This window comes from Elephantulus edwardii, unplaced genomic scaffold, assembly GCF_000299155.1.
Source record: "Elephantulus edwardii isolate Elephantulus edwardi_28Jun2011 unplaced genomic scaffold, EleEdw1.0 scaffold00016, whole genome shotgun sequence".
NCBI classification, from domain to species: Eukaryota; Metazoa; Chordata; class Mammalia; order Macroscelidea; family Macroscelididae; genus Elephantulus; species Elephantulus edwardii.
In genome coordinates this window covers 1543563-1557806 of record NW_006399766.1, presented here as the reverse complement: position 1 = coordinate 1557806, position 14244 = coordinate 1543563, and the positions used below count along the sequence as shown (strand labels likewise).

General features: G+C 36.9%; 1 protein-coding gene across 1 annotated transcript in view; it reads left to right on the top strand.

Moving 5' to 3' along the window:
* The window catches only part of LOC102866947 (chromosome unknown open reading frame, human CXorf30), a 130075-nt gene that overhangs the window by 100195 nt on the left and 15636 nt on the right, over window positions 1–14244 (top strand). Inside the window, exon 11 of the mRNA XM_006881846.1 lies at window positions 3858–4019. Coding sequence (XP_006881908.1) covers window positions 3858–4019 — 162 coding nt within the window. The remainder of the gene's footprint in view (window positions 1–3857; window positions 4020–14244) is intronic.

Here is a 14244-nt window from a genome sequence, read left to right as displayed (position 1 = left end):
TTTTAAAAAAATAAAATAATTTTTTTTAAAACTTGTTTTGTCTTCTCAAACTGCCCTTTGAAATCCTCTGTTCCATTCTCTTAATTCCTTATTTCTTCCATTTGTCCTAATTTTTTTTTCACATTCAAGATTTCTGTAGCTAGTGGTAAGGAGATTCACTGCTAACCCAAAGAACACAGTCTGAGTCCACCAATATTCCATGGGAGAAAGATGAGCAATCTCCTGTGCTGTTAACTACTCTGAAAAACTTCTGGAGGATCAGCTATGAGTTGGTTCTTATTATATGGTACACAACAACAACATTCAAGAGCATTCAGAGTCTCTTCTAACATCCATTTTAGTCTTTTCTTTCTTTCCCATCTTTTAAAATGATTTCTCCATATATCTTGCCTTGATGTCATACAATTCATCTGGTCTTCAGTAACTGCATCAAATCTGGTTTTTTCACCAATAGAGTAAAAATAGAAGGATAATTAGTAAAACATGTTGGAAACCCAATTGAGGAAGGCGTAGGAGTAGAAGGGTAAGGATGGGTAGGAGCAAAACCACAGAGTTCCACAGTTTGTTGGGTAGAGGGAAGGCATGAATGAAATGTGAAGGATTTGGTGGGGACCTGAAAACACTGAGGAACAATGTGCAAATTCTAATGGTGATTGATTTTTGTAAAACAACGCATGGGAATGCTTATATGAAACATAATGTGTACTAACTATGTGAGCAAACCACTATAAAATTTTAAAAATTACTTTAAAAGCCTTGATTATAATTAAACAAATATTTTAGTGCAATGGTTTGTAAATTAAAATGGATACACTCCATTTGTACTTTGCCTTTCATGGGATTATTTTCTATTTCTTGATCTTCATCTTAAACTTCCACATGAGCAATTGATGGTTTGTTCCACAATTAAAGCTTGGCCTTGTTCTGACTAATAATATTGAGCTTCTCCTTTATCCCTTTTCATAGATATAGTTAGTTTTCTTTCTGTATATTCCAGCATGTAAGGTCCATGTGTATCATTGCCATTTATGAGTTAGTTAGTAGTTTGTTTGTTTTTTTGTTTAAAAAATGGTGTTTTCAGCGAATAAGTTAATGGTCATACAAAAGTCTGTCATGTGATCTCAGTTGTCTTTTCTATCCCCATGGCAGTATTTTCTAACCACTGATCTGTTTTATATGCTTCTATGCTTTACTTTCCATTTTCCAGTAATTATACATGCATCTTGATCAATTAAATGGAAATAAATGTTTGATCAATTTCAAACTGCACAAGTTGATGGCAGACTTCAGTTTTGTTTTATTTGGTTTAGTGGTTGGTAAATAAATATTAATGTCTTATTAATAGATATTTTTTGTGTTCATACAAGGAAAAATAGATGCTTATCTCCTGAAAATGATGTAGATAGACCATATAATCTGAAACAAGGCTTTATTTGCTTTGTAGTGCAATGATACTACTCTAAACTACAATATGCAGAAAGTATACTGCCTGGAGTATAAGAAAACTAATAAAATAAAGTTGTTGCTTGGTGTCATCAAGTAAGGTCCAACTCATAGTGAAATTAATTACAGCAAGGAAACCCTTTCCAATCCTATGAGCTTATACACAGCAAAATTTATGAGGATGGTATAGGATTGGCTCCACAGTCAACACTCTTGGCACCAGTAGCCAGGAAATTAAAAGGCGTATTGCCATAGGAAAGTCTGCTCTCCAAAGTACTGAAGAGCAATGGTGTCTCTCTGAAGACTTAAGGTGCGTCTGATACAAGCCATGGTCTTTGCAATCACTTGTTATGCATCAGAGAGTTGGGCAATGACTAAGGAGGATAGAAGGATAATTGATGCCTTTGAGCTGTGGTGCTGGAGAAGAGTATTGAGGGTACCATGGACTGCTAGGAAAACAGATTCATCCTGGAAAGGGTTAAACCGGGTGGCTCCTTGGAGGCAAGGATTCTGAGGCTCTGACTGACATACTTTGGACATGTTGTAAGGAGAGACCGGTCCTTGGAAAGGGACATCATGCTTTGTAGGGTGGAGGGACAGCACAGGAGGGGAAGACCCTCTATGAGTTGGATTGATTCAGTGACTGGGGTAATTGGGAGAGGAGTGTCAGAGACAGTGCGAATTGCACAGGACAGAGCAGAGTTCAGGTCTGTTGTACATAACAACAACAACATAAGCCATTGTTGCATCTACTATGTCAATCCTGTTGTTCAGGATCATCCTCTTTTTTCTGGGTCTCTGAACTCCACTTTGGCTTCTTCTTTGCCAAAGGATCTCTGATGGCCTAAGAATTGTGCTGCAACTCAAAGGCAAGCTATTCAAATTCACCAGGGTCTCCATGGGAGAAAGACGGGCAGTCTTTTCTCATGCAACTCACAACCTCAGTCAGCTATGAATTGCTTCCATCTCAACAGCACATAACAAAAACAACAACTTTACCAAGTACAACACTTAGGAATTTACCTTTCTCAATAACATGCCCCACATATATATATAGATGAATAATAAAAATTACTCCTGAAATGTGTAGTCATCTACACTGATCACCTACAATGAATAATTGTCAATGAAATGTTCCATTAGCTTTACTTACATTTTCACCTAACTGTTATTATGTGTTGTCAAATTAAGACTGACTCATAGTGGACCCTCCAGTAGGTTTTCAGAGGCTATAAATCCCATGAGAGAAAATTGTCCACCTTTATCCCTTGAAGTAGCTAATAGATTCAAACCACATGCCTTTGGGATGGCAGCACAACTCTTTACCCACGAGGCCACCAGAAATTCTTAGATATTGATTTCCTATTAGAATTGTAAACTGGACAGTAAGCAATAAATGTTGGAGAGAATGTGGATTAGAACTTTTTACATATTTTCCTTTGAGTATCTTTTTTATATATTATAAAAATCTGTTACTTTAATTCAAATATTCTTCATCTTAATAAAAAGCTTCGGTTTATGGTACTGTTATTTTTTTCTTTTTAATTTTTTAAAATTTTATATTCGTTTTCATACAAAATTCATATACATATTATTTCATTCAAGTACACTGTGTTTCATGTATTATCTCCTTTACATTGTGTTTCCTATGATCATTCTTATACACTGTGTTTTATAATACCAATCTATACCCGCTCTCACTCTATCATTTTACATCCCCACTGGATCTATCCTAATTCCTTCATCTGCTCTCTCCACCCACCAAACTCTATATCCCCATGATTTCTGCCACTTCTCACCCTCAGCCCTTCTGCCTGCTCCCCTTTTCCTTCTTTGGACATCTAGCCACATCTTACTAGTTGTCCTGTTTTTTTACAATAAGGATCTTATGCAGTATTTGTCCTTATGAGACTCAGTTAGTTCACTCAGCATAATGCTTTCTAGACTCTCTCATGTTATGTAGTATTTTATGAAGTTGTTGCTCCTGAGTGCTGCATAGTAGTCTGTTAAGTGAATGTACCACAATTTCTCAATTCATTTGTTGATGAACATTTGGGTTGTTTCTATTTTCTTGCTATTGTGAATAAGGCTGCTATGAACATTTATATACAAATCTCCTTTTGTGTCTCAGTATGTTTTTCTGTTTTCAGGGTATATTTCTAGCAGTGGAATAGTTGAGTTATACGAAATTTCCATGTTCAGCTTTTCAAGGAAACACCAAACTGCCTTCCAGAGTGGTTTTACCATTTTACAATCTTGCCAACAGTGCGTGAGAGTTCCAGACTCTCCATATTTTCTCCAACATTTATTGCTTGTTGTCCAATTAAACTTTGCCACTTCTACTGAGGTGAGATTGTATCTCATTGTGGTTTTGATTTGTATTTCTCTCTTAAAAATATCTTTTTCTATTCCAGGTCTGAAGTTATGCTGAAAATAAATAGCATAAAGGATGGGATGTGGAAATATCCCTTAATATTACATGCTACTGAACCCGAGGTGGATGGAATAATTAACATACCAGGAGCTGGTCTGTTTAAGAAATCTATTTCTCCTGTCAGGCTGATAAATTTGAAAAGGTAACATAACAAGCAAAAATAGATGGCCCAGTTTTGTTAATGTAATTCATGGTAATATGTGAAACAGAATTTAAGATAGAAAATCCTATTAAGACATATTTTGCTGGTTAAGTCAGAGAAATAACATGCATATGACTCAAAGTTTTATACCTTTCATACTTATAAAAATTCATAAAATGGGAAAATAAAGCCTACTAGTTGAAGAAAACAGAAAAAGCAAAAAGAAATAGATGCTGAAATTATCAAAGGCGATTTTAGTTGAATAAAAAAAAATCAAGTACTCATTGTTAGATACCATATATTTAGCTCCAACTCATATCTACCCTATATTTTTTTACCGGTTTTCTTTTTTATGCTGATTTATTTACAAAGTTTGAATACATTGTTTTTCACAAAAGATCCTTCCCATATCCTTTACCACCCCAACCCATCGAATTGTGCAACCTCCCCTCATTGATTAACACCCCCTCATCCTCGCCCCTCTGTTTCCACCTTCCTTCCCTGGATCTTCATGTTCATTCTACAATAATGGTTTTATTAAGTATTCATCCTTGTGGGACTGAGTTAGCTCACTCATCATAATGCTCTCCAGTCCCTCTCAAGTTAAGTAGTAACTCACAAAATCATTGCTCCTGCATGTTTCCTAGTATTCCATTGTATGAATGTACCACAACTTCTTAATCCATTCATTTGTGGTTGGACATTTGGGCTATTTCCATGTTCTTGTGATAGTGAATAATGCTGTTATGAACATTGGTGTACAAAGCTCCTTTGAACCTCAACTCTCATTTTCTCGGGATATATTCCAAGCAATGGAATAGCTGGGCCACAAGGAATTTCTATGTTCAGCTTTTCAAGGAAGTGCCAAACTGCTTTCCAGAGTGTTTGTACCTTTTACATCGCCACCAACAATGTATAAGAGTTCCTACATCACCACAGCCTCACCAACATTTATTACTTGCTGTCCTGTTAAACTTTGCCACTGCTACTTGAGTAGTGAGATGGTATTTCATTGGTGGTTTTTTGTTTGGTTGCTGTATCTCTCTTATTGTCAGTGACGTGGAACATTTCTTCATGTGTTTTTTGGCCATTTGAATATCTTCCTCTGTGAAAATTATTTCCATGTCTTTTGCCCATTTTGTAATTAAGTTTTCAGTTTTTGTTGTTGTTGTCTTGGGTGTTTCGTGTTTTTTTCTTTTTTTTTTTTTTGGTTTCTTTTTGTGGAGGCCCAGGAGTATTCTATAAACTTTCATTATGAGACTCTTGTCTGAGATGGTATTGCCAAATGTTTGTTCCCAGTCGTCAGATTGTGCATTTCTGGCTGTATTTGGCAGTTTTTTTATGGCCTCTAAGCTTGATCCCAGTTTGTCTCTTAAGAACTTTATGGTTTTGGCCTTTACTCCCAAATATCTGATCGAGCTTGAGGTGATTTTTATGTACGGGTGTGAAATGTGGATCCTGTTTCAGCTTTCTGCAGGTAGCTGTCCAGTATTGCCAGCACCATTTAATGAAGAGGTTGTCATTTCCCAATTTGATAGCCTTGATTTCCTTGTTGACCATAGAAAGCTGAGTCTATTTCTGGTTTCTCCATTCTGTTCTACTGGTCTATGTGCTTGTCATTGTACCAGTACCATGCTGTTTTGGTTACTACCACTGTGTAGTAGGATTTGAGGTCAGAAAGTGTTACACCTCCCACTTCATTTTTGTTTTTATAAAGTATTTTGCTTATTCATAGTCTTTTGCCTCTCCAAGTAAACTTGACAAGTGTTTTTCTCTTAAAAAATTAATTTGTTATCTGTATTGTGATTGCATTGAATTTGTAGATTGCTTTTGGTAGGATTGTGTGTCTTCCTATCATAACATGCCTCTGGAAACTCTATGAACATTGACAAATGTCAATAGGCTTCAGGCCTTTTGTTCATAGGGTTACTATGAGTCGTGTTACATTCGAAGGCAATCAACAGCAACAACTTCCATGAACAGGGCATATTTTCCCATTTCTTTAGGTCATTTATTGTGTCTTGCAGAAATGTACTGTATTTTTCTTTGTACAGGTCCTTTGTATCTCTAGTTAGGATAACACCTACATATCTCAATTTGTAGTTGGTTATTGTAAATGGTATTACTTTCTTGGTTTCCTTTTCTGAGTTCTCTTTGTTACCGTAGAAGAATCTCTCTGATTTTTGGATATTGATCTTGTATCCTGCCACTCTACTAAATTGGCCTACTAACTCTTAGAATTTTTTTTATTGAGTCTTTGGGGTTTTCTGTGTACACTTTCGTATCATCTGTATATGGCAATAGTTTAACCATCTCTTTGCTGATCTGGATGCCTTTTATTTCCTTCTCTTGTCGTATTGTTCTAGCAAGCACCTCCAATACAATAATAAATAGATGTGGTGACAGTGGGAATCCTTGTCTGGTCCCTGTTCACAAGGAAAATGCTTTTAGACTTTCTACATTGAGAATGATATTCACTCTTGGTTTACATATATTCTTTTCACTATGTTGAGGAAATTCCCTTATATGTCAATTTTGCTGAGTGTCTTTATCAGGAATGGGTGTTGGTTTTTTTTCAAATGCTCGCTGTGCATCAATTGGTAAGATCATATGGTTCTTATTATTTACTTTGTTAATATGATGAATTAGGTTTACTGTTTTTCTTATGCTGAACCATCCTTGCATATTTGTTATATATCCCACTTGGTCATAACAAATTATTTTTTTGATGTGCTTTTGGATTCTATTAGCTAGGATTCTTTAAGGATTTTTATGTCTATATTCATGAGAAATATTGGTTTGTAGTTTTATTTCTTGGTAATACTTCTTATTTACATTTACTTTGCATTTAATTTATATATATTGTGTTCCCTACAATCCCTCATTTACACTGTGTTTCATGTAATCATTTATATACACTATATCCCGTATAATTAATTACCGTTGGTCTATGCCTGCTATTACACCATCATTTCAAGTCCCATTTTTTTTTCCAATAGGGATTCTCTATTTTATTTATGTTCTTACATTTTTCAAACTGGAATTTTTTTTTATTTAGGTTGTTTATTTTTCATTTCAATGAACATCTACAGAGATTTTGGAATTCCATTCATTCATTGTTGCACCCTTCTCCCTGCACAAACCCCAATTTTAAAAACTCAAACAAATAAAACCACTCATGCTCACTGCTGTTAGGTCAATGGTAACACTACACTGAATTTTTGAGATTGTAAATTTTAAAAGGAAAAGTTGGCCCATCTTTCTTCCTTGGAGCTCTAATGGATTCAAACTGCTATGGCATGCAGCCTTTTTGTTAGCAGCACAACACATTGTAAACAACACTGCCTGGCCCTGTGTCTTCATCACATTCATTGCTGTATTTGAATCCATTGTTGCTGCCACTCTCTCAATCCATCTGGTTCAGGGTCTTCCTCTTTTTCACTGAACTTCCACTTCTCCACTTTAGCAGACTTGATATTCTTCAGGGACTAGCTCTTTCTCATAATATGTCCAAAATATAGGAGACAAATGGCTTACATAAATAGACGCTATTGTGTATCATCTGGGGCATCTGGTGGACTTAATCCATGTGCCTTTGGGTTCAAATATAGGTGGGGCTCCACCAGCCCCAGTAAAATGTAATAGTCTTAGGATTTTAGTTAATTTAACTAAATAGAGACACTTGGCTAGCCTGTTTATTCCATCTTCTGTATTCTTTTTCTGTTCAATTATAACAATCTTTGTTATACATACAGTCCCCAAATTATGGTGCAGTTTTGTTCTGACAACTCTGTCATAAGTTCATTCTGGCATACTTTAAATCCTTTGCTGTTTTGTTTTAATTATCATCGCTCTTTGTTCTCAAGTCAAGTATTTTGAACAGTTAAGCATAAAACTGAACATCTGTAATTGACCATCTGAAAATAATAAAAAAGATGCACAATACCCTTCTGAGTGATTTACAATCTCTGAAAAGCAACTGAGGAGTGAGCTATGAGTTGATTCCAACTTAATGGTAGAGAGATGATGAGATAGAAAGAATAGAACTTCCCCATAGAAATTAAAAGGATTTAGATATTTTTTAAATCCCTTCTTAGTTTCTCCCCATCTCCTATGTCAGTCCTGTTTTATAACAGTGGCATTATGCAGTACTTGTCCTTTTGTGACTGAGATATTTCACTCAGCATAATGTCCTCCAGGGTCATCCATTTTGTATGATATGAGTTCCTTGTTCGTCAGTGTTATATAATATTCCATTGTGTGGATATACTACAGCTTCTCTATCCAGTCATCTATTGATGGGCACTTGGGTTGTTTACAAATCTTACCTATAGGAAACAAAGCAGCAATAAACATGGGTGTGTGTATATCTGCTCAGGTGGCAGTTCTGGTTTCTTTAGGGGAATTCAGTAAGGGAATTGGTGAGTCAAATGGTATTTCTATTTGGAACTTTTTGAGAAAGTGCCATACGGCTTTCCATAGGGGCTGTACCATTTTACACTCCCACCTACAGTGAATAAGGGTTCCAGTTTCTTCACAATCTCGCCAGCATTTCAGTGAGATGATATCTTACAGTTGTTTTGATTTGCATCTCTCTTAGAGCTAGGGGTTTTGAACATTACTTCATGTGTTTGTCCACCAACGTAATGTCTCCTTTGATGAAGTGTCTGTTCATATCCTGTGCCCATTTTGCAATTGGGTTGTTTACTTTTATCTTGTTGAGGCACTTGAGTATTCTATAAATACTAGATATAAATCCCTTATCAGATAAATCATTACCAAATATTTTGTCCCAATGTGTGACTTCCCTTTTTACCCTGTTGGAGAAGTTTTTGGATGTGCACAGGGATTTTATTCTTAGATGGTCCCATTCATGTATTTTATCCTCTCCTGGTTGCAGGTTTTTAAGGATGCCGGAAAGACTGTTCATGTTGTAGATTAGTGATTCTATGGTTCTTCCAAGCTTTTCTCTAATGAACGTTATAGTCCTTGGTTTTAACCGTAGGTTCTTGATCCACTATGAATTGGGTTTTGTGTATAGTGTGAGGTGTGGGCCTTGTTTGAGTTTTCTATAGTTGGTTTTCCAATTTTGCCAACACCATTTTTTAAAAATTCTGCTGTTTCCCTACTTAACTGATTTCTTTCCTTGTCAAAATCAGTTGACCATAGGTGGTGGTGGTTGTTGTTGTTATGTGCTGTCGAGTCGCTTGTGACTCATAGTGACCTTATGTAAAACAGCCCTAAACTCTGCTCTGTCTTGTGCCAATCGCAGTCTCTAACACTCCCATCCCAATTATCCCAGTCACTGAATCAATCCACCTCATAGAGAGCCTTCCCCTCCTGCGCTGTCCCTCCACCCTCCCCAGCATGATGTCTTTCTCCAAGGACCTGTCTCTTCTTACAACACGTCCAAAATATGTTAGAGCCTCAGAATCCTTGCCTCCACGAAGCCACTCGGTTTAACCCTTTCCACGATGAAACTTTTTGCTTCCCCAGCAGTCCATGGTACCCTCAATACTCTTCTCCAGCACCACAACTCAAAGGCATCAATTCTTCTTCTGTCCTCCTTGGTCATTGTCCAACTCTCTGATGCATAACAAGTGATTGCAAAGACCATGGCCTGTATCAGATGCACCTTAGTCACCAGAGAAACACCATTGCTCTTCAGTACTTTGGAGAGGTCCCTAATAGCAGACTATCCCATGGCAATGCACCTTTTCATTTCCTGGCTACTGGTGCCAAGAGTGTTGGCTGTGGAGCCAAGCAAACTAAAGCTGTGTACAATATCAATCTCTTCACCATCCATCCTGATGTGGGCAATTGGCCCAGTGGTGAGAACCTTTGTCTTCTTGACATTGAGCCTCAATCCATATTGGAGGCTGCAGTCCTTGACCCTCTGCAGCAGGTGCCTTCAGGTCCTCTTCAGTTTCAGCAGGCAGGGGTGTGTCATCTGCATAACGCAGATTGTTGATAGATCGTCCACCAATCTTGACCCCACATTTCTCCTCATAGAGCCCAGCCTCCGATATGATCTGTTCTGCATACAGGTTGAAAAGGTATGGAAATAGGATGCTTTCCTGGCATACCCCCTTCCCAATTTTGAACCATGCGGTGTTCCGGTGCTCTGTTCTGACGACTGCCTCCTGGTCCAAGTATAGGTTTCACAGTGTTCTGGGATTCCCATTCTTCTCAGAGTCAGCCACAGTTTGTTATGATCCACACAGTCAAACACCTGTTTGTTATGATACACACAGTCAAACGCCAGTCAATGAAACACAGATACACACTCCTCTGGTATACTCTGCTTTCAGCAAAAATCCGTCTAACATCAGCTACAATATCTCTAGTACCCCTTCTAAACCCAACCTGGACTTCTGGTAGTTCTCTGCTGATGTGCTGTTCCAGTCATTTTTGGATAATCTTCAGTAAAATCTTGCTTGCATGTGAAATCAGTGAGATTGTTCTATAGTTTCCACACTCTGTTGGGTCACGTTTCTTTGAGATGGGAACAAATATAGATCTCTTCCAGTCAGTTGGCTAAGTGGTTGTTCTCCAGATTTCTTGGCACAACTTGGTGAGCACATCCAGGGCAGCATCTGTTAGCTGAAATATGTCAGTTGGGATACCATCTATTCCTGGAGCCTTATTTTTTGCCATTTCCTTCAAAGCAGCCTGAACTACTTCTTTCATCACCATAGGCTCTTGTTCATATGTTGTGTCATGAAATTCTTCTGTGTCTTCCAATTCCTTTCGATACAATGATTCAGTATATTCTTTCCATCTTCTCTTAATATTTCCTGGATCATTTCATATTCTGCCTAAAGCATCCTTGATTATACTAACTCAAGGTTTGAATTTGTTCTTCCGTTCCTTGAGTTTAAGAAATGCTGAGCGAGTTTTGTCCTTTTGATTTTCTGACTCCAACTCTTTGCACATTTCATTGTAATATTTTACTTTGTCGTCGCGTGCTGCCTTTTGAAATCTTCTCTTCAACTCTTTAGTATCTTGAATTCTTCCTTGTGCTTTGGCTTCTCTGCACTCCAGTGCAATTTTTAGTCTCTTCTGACATCCACTTTAGTCTTCTCTTCCTCTTCTGTGTTTGCAATGACCGTGTGGGCTGATTTCTGGGTTCTTAATTCTATTCTGCTGAGCTATGTGTCTGTCATTGTACCAGTACCATGCTGTCTTGATCACCACGGCAGTGTGGTAGATTTCAAATCAGGCAGTGAGATGCCTTATTCCTTGTTTCTCTTTTAAGGAGTTTTTTGCCTTTTCAGGGTCTTCTTCATTCCAAATGAAATTGGAGATTGCTTTTTCCCTCTGGTTGAAAACTGGAATTGATATTTGTTTTGGGATTGCATTGAACAAGTAGATTGTCTTTGGTAGAATTGTCATTTTCACAATATTTAGTCTTCCTATCCAAGAGCATGGTATATTCTTCCATTTCTCCAAGTTTCTTTTTGTTTCTGTAGTAACATTTTGTTGTTTTCTTTGAATAGATCCTTTGTGTTTCTAGTAAGATTTCCTCCCAAATATTTAAACTTATGGTTAGCTATTTTGATGGGTATAGTTTTTCTTAGCTCCAGTTCTGTATTCTCTTTATTCCAAATAATGTTAATTGTTAATGTCGAGAAATCCAATTGATTTTGGTATGTTGATCTTGTATCCTGCCACTTTGCTGAATTGTTCAACCATGTCCAGTAGTTTTCTTACTAAGTCTTTAGGATTTTCTAAATATACTATCATATCATCTGCATGTTGTTGTTGCCGTTATGTGCCGTTGAGTCACTTGCAACTCATAGCGACCCTATGTACAACATACCTAAACTCTGCTCTGTCTTGTGCTAATCACACTGCCTCTGACACACCCACTCCAATTCAGTGACCCCAGTCACCTCATAGAGGGTCTTCCCCTCCTGCGCTGTCCCTTCACTCTCTCAAACATGATGTCCCTCTCCATATGTTAGCCGAAGCCTCAGAATCCTTGCCTCCAAGGAGCAGCCTGGTTTAACCCTCTCCACGTTGAATCTGTTTGTTTTCTTAGCAGTCCATGTTACACTCAGTACTCTTCTCCAGCACCACAGCTCAAAGACATCAATTCTTCTATTCTCCCTAGTCATTGTCCAACTCTCTGATGCATAACAAGTGATTGCAAAGATCATGGCCTGTATCATATGTGCCTTAGTCTGTAGAGTGACACCACTGCTCTTCAGTGCTTTGGAGAGGTCCCTAACAGCCGACTTTCCCATTCCCATATGCCTTTTCATTTCCTGCTGCTGGTGCGAAGAGTGTTGACTGCAGAGCCAAGCAGACTAAAGTTAACAATCTCAGTCTCTTCACCATCCATCCTGATGCTGCCAATTGGTCCAGTGGTGGGAATCATTGTCTTCTTGATATTGAGCCTTAATCCATATTGAAAGCTGCAGTCCTTGACCCCCTGCAGCAAGCACTATGAATCATTTGCATAGAGAAATAATTTTACCTCCTCTTTGCCAATTTGTATGCCTATTACTTTCTCCTCTTGTCTTATTGCTATTACAATAGGAGAGGTGATAGATAGTGCACATCCTTGCCTTTTTCCTATTCTCTAGGGGAATGCCTTTAATCTCTCTCCATTGAGAACAATAGCGGTTCTCAGGTTGGTGTACATACTTTTTACTATGTTGACGAAATTATCCTCTATTTCTATTTTGTTGAGTGTTTTAATCAGGAAAGGGTGTTGGATTTTGTCAAAGCCCTTTCCTGCATCAATTTATAGGATCTTGTGGTTCTTATTCTTTGCTTTGTTAATGTGATGATTTACAATGATTGTTTTTCTTATGTTGAACTATCCTTGCATACATGTTATGAATCCCACTTGGTTCATGGTGAATTTATATGTATGTACACACACACACACACACACACACACACACACACCCCCCCTATTATCCAGGATTTCATTCAGGATTTTTGCATTGATGTTTATGAGAGATATTGGTCTATAGTTTTCTATATTGGTGGTTTGTGTACCTGGCTTTGGTGTCAAGGATATGTTGCTTCGTAGAATGAGTCTGGGAAAATTCCATCTTTTTCTATTTTCTGAAATAGTTAATGTAGAATTGGTGTCAGTTGTTCTCTGAATGTTTGATAAAATTCACTTGTAAAACCATGTGGTCCAGCGCTTTTTTGGCTGGAAATTGTTTTATTACCTTTTCAGTTCCTTCTTTTGCAAAGGATTTGTTCAGGTGTTCAATTTCGATTTATGTCAGTTTAGGTAGGTTGTGAATTTCTAGGTATTCATCTATTTCCTCTAGGTTTTCATATTTGTTTGAGTATAGTTTTCCACAATATTCCATTGTTCATCTTTTTTTAGTTGGTTCTGTTATGACATTGCCCCTTTCATCAATTATTCATATTATTTGTGTCTTTTCATTTGTTATTTTTGTTAATGTTATATTGATTTTATTGTCTTTTTTGAAGAATCAATTCCTTGTTTTATTGTTTTCAATTGTTTTTCTGTTTTCAATTTAATTCATTTCTATCCTGATTTTTATAATTTCTGGTTTTTTAGGGTCAAGTCTTTTTTTTTCACTTTGTTGGAGCTAAAAGGTTAGAGAGTCAATTTTTCATTTTTCTTGTCTTTTCATGTGTTTGCTTATTGCTATAACTTGACCTCAGATTACTGCTTTCACTGTTTCCCAGAGATTTTAGTGTTGTAGCTTGATTGTCATTTGTTTCAAGAAAGTTTTTAATTTCGTTTTTTATTTCTTCAGTACCCACTCATGTTCAATCAAGGTGTTGTTCAACTTCCAAATGCATTTTTTTTTCTCCTTTATCTTCTTGTTATTAATTTCTAATTTTGTAGCATTGTGATCTGAGAAAATGTTTTATATTATTCTATGTTATTTTTAATTTATTGATGCTTGCCTTATGATCTAAAATGTGTTCTATTCTGGGAACTGTTCCATGCACATTGGAGAAGAAGGTACACTGTACTTTTTTAAGGTACATTAGCCTGTAAACATATATGAGATCAGGTTGTTTTATTGTGTAGTTAAATTCTTCAGCATATTTATTGAGTTTCTTTCTGGTAGTTCTATCTTTTCTTGAGAATGGTGCACTGAAGTCTCCAACTATTATAGTTGGGTTGCCTATTTCCTTTTTTCAGTTTTGTTAATATTTGTTTTATATATTTTACAGATGTATTAGTTAGTGCATAGATATTTATTATTGTTATGTCCTC